The 14,064-nt window shown below is 36.9% G+C and overlaps 1 protein-coding gene and 1 pseudogene across 1 annotated transcript; one reads left to right on the forward strand and one right to left on the reverse strand.

The window, feature by feature from the left end:
* The first annotated feature begins 2,302 nt into the window (after window positions 1-2,302).
* On the forward strand, window positions 2,303-3,761 carry LOC107660673 (type-1 angiotensin II receptor-like). The gene has a single exon (XM_016450060.1). It carries the CDS (start codon window positions 2,320-2,322, stop codon window positions 3,268-3,270), a length of 951 nt encoding a protein of 316 aa, XP_016305546.1. The 5' UTR covers window positions 2,303-2,319; the 3' UTR covers window positions 3,271-3,761.
* A 2,650-nt stretch (window positions 3,762-6,411) lies between these two features.
* Window positions 6,412-14,064, reverse strand: part of LOC107660672 (phosphorylase b kinase regulatory subunit beta-like) — an 82,479-nt pseudogene continuing 74,826 nt past the window's right edge.

Here is a 14,064-nt window from a genome sequence, read left to right on the forward strand (position 1 = left end):
GTGCGGTGACTGACTGCCACACATACTCTTCAGAACATTAGATTCATCCGCGCTGGAGCACAACCCACGCAAATAGATAATTCCGCACACAGCTGCAATTCCAGGTTTTCAAACAGAGATGGCGACAAAGAGGCAAAACTTACGGACTGCAGCTTTAACTTTAGTTTAGTTTAGTTAAAGGTAGGGTAGGCGATTTCGGAGAACCTAGCAATAGCAAGTTATGCCGAGTTCACACTGCACGATATTAGCCCGATTTTTCACTCGCCGCTATTGTGAAGTCATGCAGTGTGAAACCCCCTGTCGCCGATCCATCGTGCAATGTGAACACAGCAGCAACTGAATGCTGCCCCAGATAGTCACGCAGTGTGAAAACAATGGCTATCCGACGAGTTTGAAAATCGTGCAGTGTGAACTCGGCATTAGCTTTGACAGCATAAGATCCCACCCTCCCTGCAAATCACTCTCCAAAGACACGCCTCTTCTAAAACACATGAATGCGCACAGCGACACAATGAGAGACAGCATTTGTGAAAGGTTGAATGCAACAATGTCACATTACCTCATCTCATTCACCGGTGAGAAAACATTACAGTACAAAGCATATAATTTTACAATAATAACGGCCTCTATTCTGGCTAAGTCTGCAATAGCGTAATGAAACGCGCTGATGACGCATCATGTCTGCGCAAACAGGGTTGATAGGCAGGTGGGACAGCCAATCGTAGCCCTTGGCCCGAAGAGATATGATTGGACGATCATTTTATGGTCCTACGCCATTGACTGAACATATAAATACGTATATTTAGACCACTTAACTTAGCGATTGCTATCAAGACTTTCAGTCAGCATAACCAAATAATTTTTTTAACCAAATCATTTATCCTGCCTTTGCATTGTCCAGTTTTCTCTCAGAAAGATGATCTGAGTTACTATTGTAATTCTCGATGCAGCATGAATAACATACAATGGTAACATTTTTCACAATCATGACACTTAAAGCAGCACTATGTAACTTTCGGCACTCTAGCGGTTAATAAACAGAACTGCACACATCCCGCGGAAGAACATTCCAACCGGAGCTACTTCTCTAAGTTTATGTCTATGGCGATTCACGCAGGTATGTGTTACTCCGCAGCGGTGACGACCCGACCAGGCTACAATAGTCCAAATATAAGTACTTATTATAAGTGTACCGTAGTGATTCGGAATAAGACAAAAACGCGGTTTGGACGATGAATTCATGATGTACTCGCTCATTATATACATTTTGCACATTTTGAACAGAGAAAAAGTTACATAATGCTGCTTTAAGAAAACAGGAACAGAAAATGTCTATAAACAGTAGTATTTTACTGTCATAGAGCTTGCAAGGAGATGGAAATCTTGTGACTAATTGTTTATTGCCTTGCTTTGCTTAGACTGATCACATTTCAATGTGTAACATGAGACACATACTGCTACTTTGGAAGCCACCCATGTTGCAACCCAAATAGTAGTTCGTATGAATATTTTGCAAGAACTAACCAGAGTTGTCACCATCTTATACCGCTGTATTGTTGCAATAAGCATCGCACAGTCTAAGAACTAACTGCATGCCTGCCATCTGACATCACTACTGACCAATTTACCCAAGCTATATCCAATAGTGAGGTCAGGGCTTAATTTTAAATTGAGGCAATATTTATGAGAAGACATGAGTCTAACAGTATACAAATCCACAGCTCAAACATACCAGCAGTTCTAAGACTTAAGTGGGTAATGGGGTGTTCTCGACTGATTCTGTTTCTTTTTGATATCCAGATATGACTTGAGACACTCCTATAATGCAAGGGATTTTTATTATTAGGCAGGTAACATGATTTGATGTATGTCCAGCATGCAACCTACGAAAACTCATCTCAACATTATCACAATGTATAACTGTTTAAAACAATTTTTTAAATTAAAAAGATCCTTTACAATACCTAATGAATGTCTTAAACAGCTAACCTGAGTGACATCTGAGACTTGGTATATGTAGGTAAGCAGTGTGTGCTGATAAGTAAAGCTTGAAGAGGTGGTTTATGTGGATCATATTCATAACGATATGGTAATAATATTTTATTTACCACCTTACTATTTCTCAGGGTTTTATATATTTTGTACTGATAGAAGCATAACATCCTGTAAATCTATGAGATTATGAAAGAAAAAAATTCAACAGAACTCGGTGGGTGTGTATGTAGGGAGGTTATGAAATAGGTTATAAATAAGTGTGTAAATGTGAAAGTAGTGATCTCTGTAGAAGGCGTCTAAACGCAATACTAGTGTGTCGGTGCTATGCAGAACCACAGCGACTCCAGTTTAAACTCCACCAGCCTGACTACAGCTAACCTGGTCAGCAGTGGCCTGATGGGTCTTTGCTTCATGATTGGAGTTCCTGGTAATATTGCAGTAATTCTTTTCATACTTCTTCGTTTCAAAAAGGACAATTTCACCGTTCATCTGATGCTGAATCTGGCAACTGCAGACATCTTGTGTTTGATAACCCTGCCTGTGTGGATCTACAGTGAACTAGAGAACATTGACCAAGTAACCTGCAAGTTCTTCACAGCACTCGTCTACTGCAGCGCATACTCAAGTGTGATAACAGTAACTCTGCTGAGTGTGTATCGTTGTTTACGGATTCGACATCCACAGTTGTGGTCCAGAATGAGCAAGAGAAGAGAGAGAGCGCTGCTGATCAGCGGTTGGGCTCTGGCACTGCTTTTCTCTTGTCCTGGTGTACTTACACAAGAGATCGTTCAAGTTGAATCCAAAATGGAGTGTGAAAGAATCCTGGAATCAGAAGCCATACTTATTGTTGCTCTACTGGAGTCACTGCTTGGATTTTTTCTTCCTTTCACAATCATGTTGACTTCATATTATTGCTTATACAAAACAGCCACACAGGGAGCATTCAGACACAGACACAGACCGACTAAACTTGTCACACGGATTGTCATAGTTTTCTTAATTTTTTGGGCTCCTCACCAAATAATAAAATTAGAGGAAATTTGTGCAGCATTTTTAGGCTCAGAGCCAGTTCTATCTTTAATCGGTGACATTGCTGGAATTCTTACATTCATCAACAGTTGTGTGAATCCATTCCTCTATGCGTTTTCCTCAAAGAGTTTACATAAACGCAAACAGCCAGTGGAACCTGGGGTAACTAAAGGCTCACAACATTTTGAGAGGGATCATTCCATAGCTGTGAGCAGCTCACTATTAAAGCCTAACACCTTGGACTAAAGAATTATGACATATCAAAATATGCAGTAGAAACTGGACAATGATAGAAGCACCTTTTAAAAATGCATTTGGATGAATTTCAGATAACTAAATATGTAGCACTTTTGAAAGATAATTTGATGAGTTAATTACTTTAATGTATCTCTGATGCAGTGAGAAGAGATCCAGGCAAAGTCTGTCTGTAAAATTATATTTTATTAAAATCAATGATTACAGATGTAAAATATGAAAATTAAAAATGGACAATATCCAAACTGAATATATTCTGCTGAAATTCTAAGAGAATAGACTAAAATCTGAGTATAGTAATCTTCAAGAGCTAAAGAGATGAAGATCTTCAAAGCATGCAATAAGAGAAAAAGGTAAAGAAGCCAATGTTATGAGCAATATACAGTATAGACTAGAGACTTACATCCTCTTACAGCATCATGGAATGTTTATGTCTGATTGATAAAATGTCAAATGTATTTCATTATCTACGTGTTGTCAAATATTCCCCTTACCTAAGGTGAATTTAGTTCAGGACTAGGTCATCTACTAGGTAGAAGTAAGATACAAATGGAGACATGGGTTGCAGTTTTACATCTTTCTAGCAGAAACAACAGAGTTAAGCAATCCTCTTGCAAATACCAACTCTTGGGAAATAACTTCTAGTATCAAAATAAATAAATTAGCAAACATCCTTGCATATAAATACTTTTGCAGAGAGTAAGTTTCCAACATCCTGGTCAAATATTCCCCCTACCTAAGGTGAATTTAGTTCAGGACTAGGTCATCTACTAGGTAGAAGTAAGATATAAATGGAGACATGGGTTGCAGTTTTACATCTTTCTAGCAGAAACAACAGAGTTAAGCAATCCTCTTGCAAATACCAACTCTTGGGAAATAACTTCTAGTATCAAAATAAATAAATTAGCAAACATCCTTGCATATAAATACTTTTGCAGAGAGTAAGTTTCCAACATCCTGTCCAAACATCACTTAAGCATAACAAAATGTACCTATATGTCAATTGAAGGAAATATACTACATCAATGGAATATGTGTACACCTAGAATTATGAATATAAATGCATAATACTCACTGAGTAACTGAGTATATGAGTAACATTATACAGTAATATGAATATAATGTAATAAAACCATAAAAGAATAAATCATAATGAATATACTGTATGAATGAATATGAAAAATAAGAAAACATAACCATATTGGAAATTCTGATACACCAATCCCTAATTGCATCTAATCACCACTGTAATGCAAAATCGATTATCTTTATGAATTACATTATCAATTTGAACTGCAGTGCATAAATGAAAGTAATGTTTAGATGCAAGCTATTTTTGTTATTCATCAATCATTTTGTCACCTTTTAAGTATTATAATTTTAAGATGCTTCTTTATTTTAAAATGCATTGTTTTGTGATTTGATGTATCAGTCATTAAGCACTTGTTGTGTGAACTGTTTTTAAGGACTGAAAGGGCTGTATAGGTATTTGCTGCTAGCATTTAGTACTGTACAAGCTAATGACAGTACAGTAGCTTGCTCTTCTGTATGCCATGTGTGCAATAATGTTGAAAAAAGTACCTATTAATTATCTATTATTATAAAGAACACTATTTTAAAAAACAGCTGAGCTGTTGTCATGAGTACAACAGTATCAGCTGAGTTGCTGTTTCTGTGTGTTTTTATACTTTGTTCCTGTTTCCAATCAGACCACATTTCTCAGAACACAGTGAATAAGACTGATATGGTTTGAGATTATTAATAAAAGCCTTTACATTCTTTGAAAAACCGTTTTGTTTTTTTATTCCCAGTTCTCTGAAACTCTTCCTCCTACCTTTTGTCAGAAGTCTCTGAAATCTAAATGGACAACAGCCAGAAAGCATGGGGAATAGTTTATAAAATAAAAATCCATATGAAAACCATCTCCTGAGAATAGAAACATATCTGAGAAGGGTTTTGGGAATTGCATAGCTGCGTAGTTGTAATCGAAGTGATTTCCACAGCAAATGCAAATTGATTTTTAGGTCAAATTAAAGACATGAAATCATCGTATTAGAATGATTTCTGAGGGGGTCATGTGACATGGTAGACTGGAGTAATGACTCCTGAAAAATTAGCTTTGCCATCAGGAATAAATTACTCATTTTAAAATAAATTCAAATAGGAAAGTATTTCATAAGTATTCCATATTTCACAATATTACTGTTTTGAACGCTAGAGTATGGCACTTTCAGACATAGAGTAAATATCATTAATAACCATGCAATTTCCATCAGATACTTAAGAGCTGTTATTGCCAGCTCAATGCATGTCAATGTGATGCAAAGATTAAGAATTACAATGTGTCCTTTTCACTCATATCACCTACCCAAAGGTGACCCTCATGTGGACTAATAGGAGACAACTGAAGACGGACCGGTCAGACCGCACTCAGCTGCACACACACAGTGACTTTAAGGGGCCTGTTAACTTTTATGAGGGTTTTAAAACCGTTTTATTGCTTTTCTCAAGTGGATGGCTTGATTTATAATATGACCGTGCAGAAGTGTACATTCATTTGGATAGGTACTGTACAAAAAAAAAAAAAATGCAGCAAGACTAAAGGAAGGGCATTACATTCTTCAAAAGTGCCAACCTTCTTATAGATGGAGACATTTTTTAAATGGTCTGCCGAAATCAGCAAAACAAGCTTCCCATATTTGCATATGATAGATTTTGGCTTAAGAACTTGTAATTTAGCCCTTAAACACCAGTGTGCAATCTTGTTTCCATCCATTCAAAGCTTCTATTAGGCCTCAGGGGCAGATACAGATTCTTCAGTCTCTCAGTCTGGTCTCTGTGTTCAATATATTGTGAGTTTGGGACTCATTCCTCTGCTGAGACCTCTGATCGCTCTGACAAACACTAAGCGGAGGCTGATGGCAGTGGACGGCATGATAAATAAGGATCTTGGTCCAAACACCCACTCACTCGGATAAACAAGATTTCTGCTTAGCTTTTTCTCTGGGATGTACCCTAATAACTATCTATCACATCTTTTATGTTTCTGTCAAAAGGTTTGAGGTTTTCAATGCAGTTGACCGAGAGAAAAGGGCAGAAAATTGCAATTAAGTTAAAACAAGGACTGTTTATTTTTCAATATATATTTTTCTTCAATACTAATGGACTGAACATACTGTTTAAGAACATGGTGAAAACATGAAAACATTTTTCATACCATTCAAACATACATAAAGGCAAGTGATACATTATACATTAACTAGTAGTCAAAAGCTCTGAAGTAAACTGACAAAAGGTTCAAAATGAAAAACAAACTACATTAAGTGAAGATCAACTTGCACACTACATAACAATCAATGCTTGCAAAATAAAAACACTTGCAAAACAGCTTCTAGCTTCGCATTTAAGTTCATAACCGACAAAACTACAACACTCTATTCGACCACATCCTGAAATAATGACATGCAGTTAGTTCAGTACCTTACTGGATGATGTTAGGGGATTTTGACCTTAAATTAATCATTTAAAATGAGGCATGTGGTTCAAGTTTAATGGTTCTTGCTCAGTAAGCTGTGGTAGGTAAACTGTTTTTTTTTTAAATAGCTGCAAATGTGAGCAAGGTCCTGAAAGAATTTTTTTTTTTTATTTATATGCTATATAATATATTCCAGACAAAAACAATCCTATGTTAGCATGACTGGGCTTGTATGGCAGTCTAAGTAAGGTTGACAGGAGTGTGTGGTGCGTTAGCTGACAGAACACGGGTCATCTTTACTGGGCTTCACCTCTCCCTGCAGCAGCTGGATCATTACTGCCTTGGTGAGGTAACTGGACGTGCCTCGTTTCCCCAGGGCTGGTGTGTTGTAGAAGGCCTCCATGTTGTCCTGTGGATTATATTTACCTTAGTAACATCACCACAGAATGCTAATGCAAGCACACATGGTATTCAAATTCATACTGGCTGCTGTGCTTTAAAATAGATCAAATATTAGGACTCTCAATCTTTTAATTGCTTGATATGCTGGTTAATGAAATGCGCATATGAAAATTTATTGTGAAAAGCCACCAAATGAAGATAATTCAAAGACATTACATAATTGTTGGAAGGTGAAAAGCAGTGAATAGTCATTATAAAAAAAGTGTATTTAATCAATATATTGTTTGTTTTATAAAAAAAAAAAAAAACAGTACTGTTCAAAATAAGTTTTTTTTTCTTTTTTAAAGAAATTGATACTTTTATTTTGCAAGGATGCAGTAAATTGATCAAAAAACAGTAAAGGAATTTATAATGTTACAAAAGATTTCAAATAAATGCTGTTCTTTTGAACTTTCTATTCACCAAAAAAAAAAAATAATTAAAAAAAATCGCATACTGTTTTCAAATCAGCATATTGGAAATTATTTCTGAATGATCACGCGATGCTAAAGACTGGAGTAATGGCTGCTGAAAATTCGGCTTTGCCATCACAGTAATAAATTACATGTTAAAATTTGAAACTTTTTTTTTTAATATTTCACGCTATTACTGTTTTAATAGTATTTTGTTCAAATAAATGCAGCCTTGTTGACCGCAAGTGTTTTTAAAAACATTTAGGAATTTTATTTAACCCAAACTTTTGAATAGTAGTGTAGATTGATCCAAGCATTTGATAACATTAACTGAACTTAATTAAATCTGCCCTCACCTGTTTCTCAGATCCATCCAGTCTGCTGCGGTCTTTCTGAAAGTCAGCAAAGGTATCCTTAACTAAGCGGTCCAAATCCACAGCCTCCTGAAACTCCAACTCTGGGTTTCTTTCCAGCACAATTGACACCACCATCAACAGCTGCATTCAGGTCATCAAAGACACAAACACAAACAACAGGTAAATGATATGTCCGATTAGTGTTATAAAACATGTTAAAGCTGTGGCAGGGACAAATTGTGCCTCACCTCCACAATGATCTGCCTGTACTCAGGCAAAACAATGTTCTTCAATGTGTCTTCCACCAACAGAGAAAAATTCATTTCATACATGGTCATATCTGATAGAGTAGGTTGCTGCAAAAAAGTGAAAGATTGAAGTGGTCATCTCAAAATGCAGATATTCTGAACACATTTAAAATGATCCTTTAATGATGCAATTATTTATCATCTATTCAACTATGCTTAAGACTTCCAAAAAATGTTTAAATGTTACCTGAGGGAGATGTTTTCCTCCAACCGTGATGCCATTATGTGTTCTCTCCAGGATTTGCCAAACACGGTCATAGAAGCCAAGAGGAGTGTGGTTGAGGGAGCCATCGATCTGACGTCTATTGAGCCATGATCTATAGAAGTACCGAAGATTAAAATGAATCCTCAAAACCACTGCAATGGAGAAATCCTTGAACGCTAGCTCTGGAGCAGGATTCTTTTGGGAAAAATGTTCTTTTTCTTTTTCAAAATTTGAGGTCAGTATGATTTTTTTAATGCTCAACGAGGCTGCAATTATTTGATCAAAAATACAGTAAAAACAGTAATATAGTGAGATATTACAATTTGAAATAATTTTTTAAAATATACATTTTAAATTGTATTGTATAGATAGCCTGACAATGTGAATGTGTTACAACTGCATTATCAGAAGACCATATTCTTTTACTTGATAATTAACCTCGGCTGCCCAATTGAAAACTAGGAATAATCAAATGATGATAAACTGTATGCTACTATTGCAATTGGACACAGCAGATAATTCAGTCTTGGCAGGTATCTACACTAACACACAGTTGGCGGGCATCCTGCACCTGCCAGTCTGTTGAGGTTGGAGGACATCCAGCAGGAGCTGTTTGACATCACTAGGGGACATCTGGTAGATGTCCTGAGGTGGCATGTCCCCAGCACGAATCTTCAACTCATGCTTCATGGCTTGAACAATCCATCTGATTGAAAAATAGACACCACAAATAAAGATTGTTGAAGGTAGCCCATGTAAATAATTGACAGAAATGATCTATAGCAAAATATATGATTATTTAATGACATGAGCATGTATTATTATTTAGGCTCATGCTGTGAAATGCTTGACGGCGCACCCCAAACGGATCTTCAGCATGCCACTGAACAGCTCTGGGTTGTTGCAGATCATCCAGCCAATGTGGATGACGAGCTCCTGCTGCAGCACGGCCTCTCGCTCGCCATGGGGGCTGCACTTGCTGTATATGATGTCTTTAATGACCCCTGGAGACAGGGGGTTAGAGATCACGATCTCCTCATGCCCAAACAGGCCGAGAGTCACCTGGTAAAACAGAACTGTCGTCAGTATGTATCATGATGAATGATTTCTCAGACATGCATTTTTAGTTGTTTCTTTTTCTCTGAATGGGTTTTCATGTACTCAAACCAAGATTATTCACTTTAAAATGTATAAATCCAACCTGGTCTCATGGAAAAATGTAACTGTTTCATGATTTTGTATGAATTTGTACAATGTGATTTGGTAAATGATTTGGGTACTTTGTGATTGTCAAATGTTAGTGGAAAAAAGTCACCACAAGACCACGTGTTACCTGAAAAAAATATGATGGCCCAGAAAAGCGACGTTACGTCTTGTAAAACATCTAGTATGATTTGTTAGCAGATGCCAGTTTGTTAAATGTGTTGGTTTACACACAAAGAAAAGTGTAAGCTTTTAGTAAGTCCAAGAATAAAATGATTAATTACCTTAGCATGTTAAATTTGATTTACAGAAATTTTGTGCTGCTTTCTAACAGTTTGGACTTGAATAAAGAGAGAAAACTTGCACTTAACCTTTTCACAGGCATTTTGTTTTCATAGTTAGACAGATATCGTGATGTATCATTATAGAATTGTCTAGCAATATATCGATTACCGCAGAATCGCTGCATCGCGATATTATCGTATCGTATATAGTATATAGACTCTATAATTCTGCATGCAGGTCAGCTAAGACTGCTCTTGTATGCAAGGAATGACCCATTTTCAAACCAAAACGTACCCATTTATCTTACCCACAACATTAGGCCCCTAGGATGTAATTTATATGCAGATTCACTGCTAGTGCGCTACTCTGATGAATCATTTCACAACCACCAGGGGCTAAAGAGGCCTATGTTGGGAAACTATGGCAGTTCATTAAACAAATACTCCACACCACACGTAATGTTTGTCTCAACACAAAGCAAATAAAAGGTAAATGTACAATGATGTTAAATGTAATACACGAACCAATGGGATGGCTGCAGGAGTTCTGGGTAAAAGCGATTTTGCTGCAGAATGATTGGTTAAGCGTCAAATGAAATGGCAGCAGGTTAGCTTTGGCAGTGGTGACTAATGCAATTAGATACTATCATGTTGCATAATAGGAAGAGGAGTCCATCATGACTGAAACATACATTTTAAGGCTAATTTTAGCCTACTTATAGTCAGTGAACATTAAAAAGTTTGTGGGAAATCCCGGATTGAAATTTTTATTTTTGACTTCAGATGCTGTTCATAACAATTATTTAGGCCCCTGTTCCTGTTTTCCACTTACCTGCTTGCCATGCACTAAAACGCTAGTAATACTCGGTGCAAGGCTGTCCACTAGTTTAGTTAAGAGACTGGCAGCAAGGCGCACAATGGACCTGGTGAACACAACACAGTACAACAGAGATATTCTCACTCATTCAATGGAGCCAAACATAAATGGGGCTGCACTATAGCCTATTACAAAATATAGTTTATTCCTAAAATATACACTACTGTCCAAAAGTTTGGGGTCAGTAAGATTATTTTAAATAAACTGATACTTTTATTCTGCAAGGACACATTCAATTGATCAAACGTGACAGCAAAGACATTTATAATGTTACAAAAGATTTCCATTTCAAGTCCATATGAACTTTCTATTCAACAAAGAATGCTGAAAAATGTATCATAGTTTCCACAAAAAATATTAAGCAGCAACGATTTGCAACATAAGAAATCTTTCTTGAGCACCAAATCAGCATATTAGAATAATTCCTGAAGGATCATGTGACACTGAAGACTTTAGTAATGCCTGCAAAAATTCAGCTTTTTGATCACAGTATTAAAATACATTTTAAAATATATAAAAAATAACAATTACTGCTGTTACTGTATTTTTTGATCAAATAAATGCAGACTTGGTGAGAATAAAAGACTTCAAGAACATTAAATCATCTTAACTTAATCTAAAGTTTTGAACTCAACTGTAAGACTTGCTGCCTCATACGCAATGACAAATTATGTAGCTGGGGGTCAAAGGTAAATCATTTCACATATACTGTATCACCAAAAAGGCTTGTTACAAGAACTTTGTGAACCCCGCCAAACTTCTTTGAACTTTCGATTTTTTTAAATCTAATTGTAATGCAGCATGATGCTCATTTGAATAAATGAGATGTTGTTATATATTCTAAGATTTTGACCCCCTGTAGCATTTAAATCCTCATTAATATTTCAAGCTGGGCCCTCTGGGATTAAAACGATCAGGAGAGCGCAGCATCTCAAAATGACAAAGTGGCACTGGGCATTCAGACCCTGCTGTTCTTGCTCCTGGACTACACTTTATAATACGTTATACTTGCTACACTTTTGTAATTTACATGACCATTCATTTGTTTATTTATTTGGCAAGTGCTTTCATCCAAAGTCATCTTACAGTGTATTCAGGGTATAAGTTTTATAAGTAGGTGCATTCCCTGGAAATTGAATCCATGACTTTAACGTAATTTGAGCTATAAATTTTAATGTTCACCAATTTCATGTTTAGCTGATGGATTCCTTTGAGGAATTAATATCAATAGGTGTTATGGACAGGTTATACTGTCACAGACATAATGGGATTTAGCTCACAAACAAACTGCAAATTAAACACTGTTACAGTGATAACCTCAGCTATGAGACATCAATTTGTGCTATGAAGGATACAAAATAGCTTGCCTCCAAAAAAAAAAAATTACCATATGCGCAAAATGACAATTATAAAAGGAAAAGACAAACAAGTAATGAGCTGCATGGTTTCTCTGTGCATGATCACAACAACTTGAGTGAGCGGATGTAAAGAAAAACAACAAAGGATGAGTGCTGCGTGCTCATGAGTTCACACATCCGTCGGCACAGAGTCAACAGTTACACCACACATGCAGAGGTTGTGTGCCCCAATGGCCAATTACCTGCTTGCCATGGACCAACATAGTGGTTATATGGGGAGCTATAGAACCGGCAAACTTCTGGATAATGGCCGCAGCACTACGCACCGCCAGCCTACATGAGGTTTGCGAGTTTAAAAATATATATATGCGCATAGTGTGTTCAGTTGCATATAACATTAGACATATACAAAGAAGATGTATAAACAAAAATAGCCATAAATATATCAAGAGTATCTTACTTTTAACCCAGAAATGAGGAAATAAGTGCAACTCTAAATGTTTCTGGAGAGCGTGTTGAAAAGAGGAAACTCTTACCAAAGCTTCCTGCTGCCAGCTCCTCTGTAGATTCTCTCCAAGTCATCTTTAAGATTCTCTGAACACAAAGGAGGGTTAAGAATGGCACGTTAACCATAAAAACACATATTTTCAGACAACATCCCTGGAGCATTTAGGCCCAAAGACATGTGGAAGCTCCAGATTGTGACATAAAATCACATATAAGCATATATTTAATCGCTCCACGCTTGTTCAATAGGTCCGTTTAAGAGTGTGAACCATCTTGAGCTACGAGATAAATTGTAACTACGGGAATTAAGACCGTGACAAGGGTGTGAGCTAGCATTGCCACCCCACTTGCTTAGCCATGAAGGCACTAAATGGATTACAGCTGTGGACATTTCATTCAGATGAGCTTTAAAAGCAGCCATGCGGTAAGACGTGTCCTGTGGCTCTTTAAAAAGCCCATCATTTTAATTTTGCTGAAATACTTCAGCCTTACACATTTAATCATGAAAATACTAGGGAAAAACTGCTATTGAAATCAAGAGAAATCACATACCGTTTCTATCGAAGAAGTCAGGGCCTTCTTTTTTGAGGAGAATACTGGCCAGCTGGGCTTGACTGGCCAGACAGTCACAGTCCTGATAACAGAATATGAGTTACATAAGAGCACCTATATGAAACTCATAATCACACATGGGCAGGATAGTGAGGCTCACATTGAATTTCTGTAGAATCTCAAATGTGGATTTATGGAGCCATTCCTCAATGTTGATCTCGGGCTGCTGCTCCAGGTCAGAGGCGTTCGGCGTGCTGGTTTGACGTTTCACTTTGGAGTGCTTGGGCAATTCCAGCTCCTCGAAGCTCTTAAACTCTGGGATCCTACAGAAAGAACATAAAGGAAGTATTGAGGCAATAGGAAATGGAAGATGAACCTGAGGCATGCATTAAAGACCATAAGGGTAATTGCTTTCTATTGCCTCAATAAGTGAATCATATTGAACATAAAGGTGGAGAGGAAAATAAATGGTGTAAATGGAGGTTAATTCTTACTCAGCTTCATTGACACGAAGGAAATCCAATTGTTCCACCACAGCGCCTGATATCAGGGTCTATAGAGTTTCCACAAAGAATGTTACAATGTTACACAGGCGTTCAGACAAGACATGCAATGATACATGAAATATGTCCTAAATGACTGTTAATCAACATGCTAAGCAACTACAGTGCCGTAAAAGAGTATTTTCCCCTGTTGTGATATTCTTTATTATACTCTCTATGGCTATATAAATGAAATATTTCACAAAGGGAACCAAGTGGAAACAGTGCATATGTATTATGATTTAAATATTATGAGCCTGCTTA

Source organism: Sinocyclocheilus anshuiensis, unplaced genomic scaffold (assembly GCF_001515605.1).
Source record: "Sinocyclocheilus anshuiensis isolate Anshui unplaced genomic scaffold, SAMN03320099.WGS_v1.1 scaffold1879, whole genome shotgun sequence".
Taxonomy (NCBI): Eukaryota; Metazoa; Chordata; class Actinopteri; order Cypriniformes; family Cyprinidae; genus Sinocyclocheilus; species Sinocyclocheilus anshuiensis.

Bases quoted from the DNA above. Each gene is read 5' to 3' on its own strand.
- LOC107660673 (XM_016450060.1), top strand. From the start codon at position 2,320: ATGCAGAACCACAGCGACTCCAGTTTAAACTCCACCAGCCTGACTACA.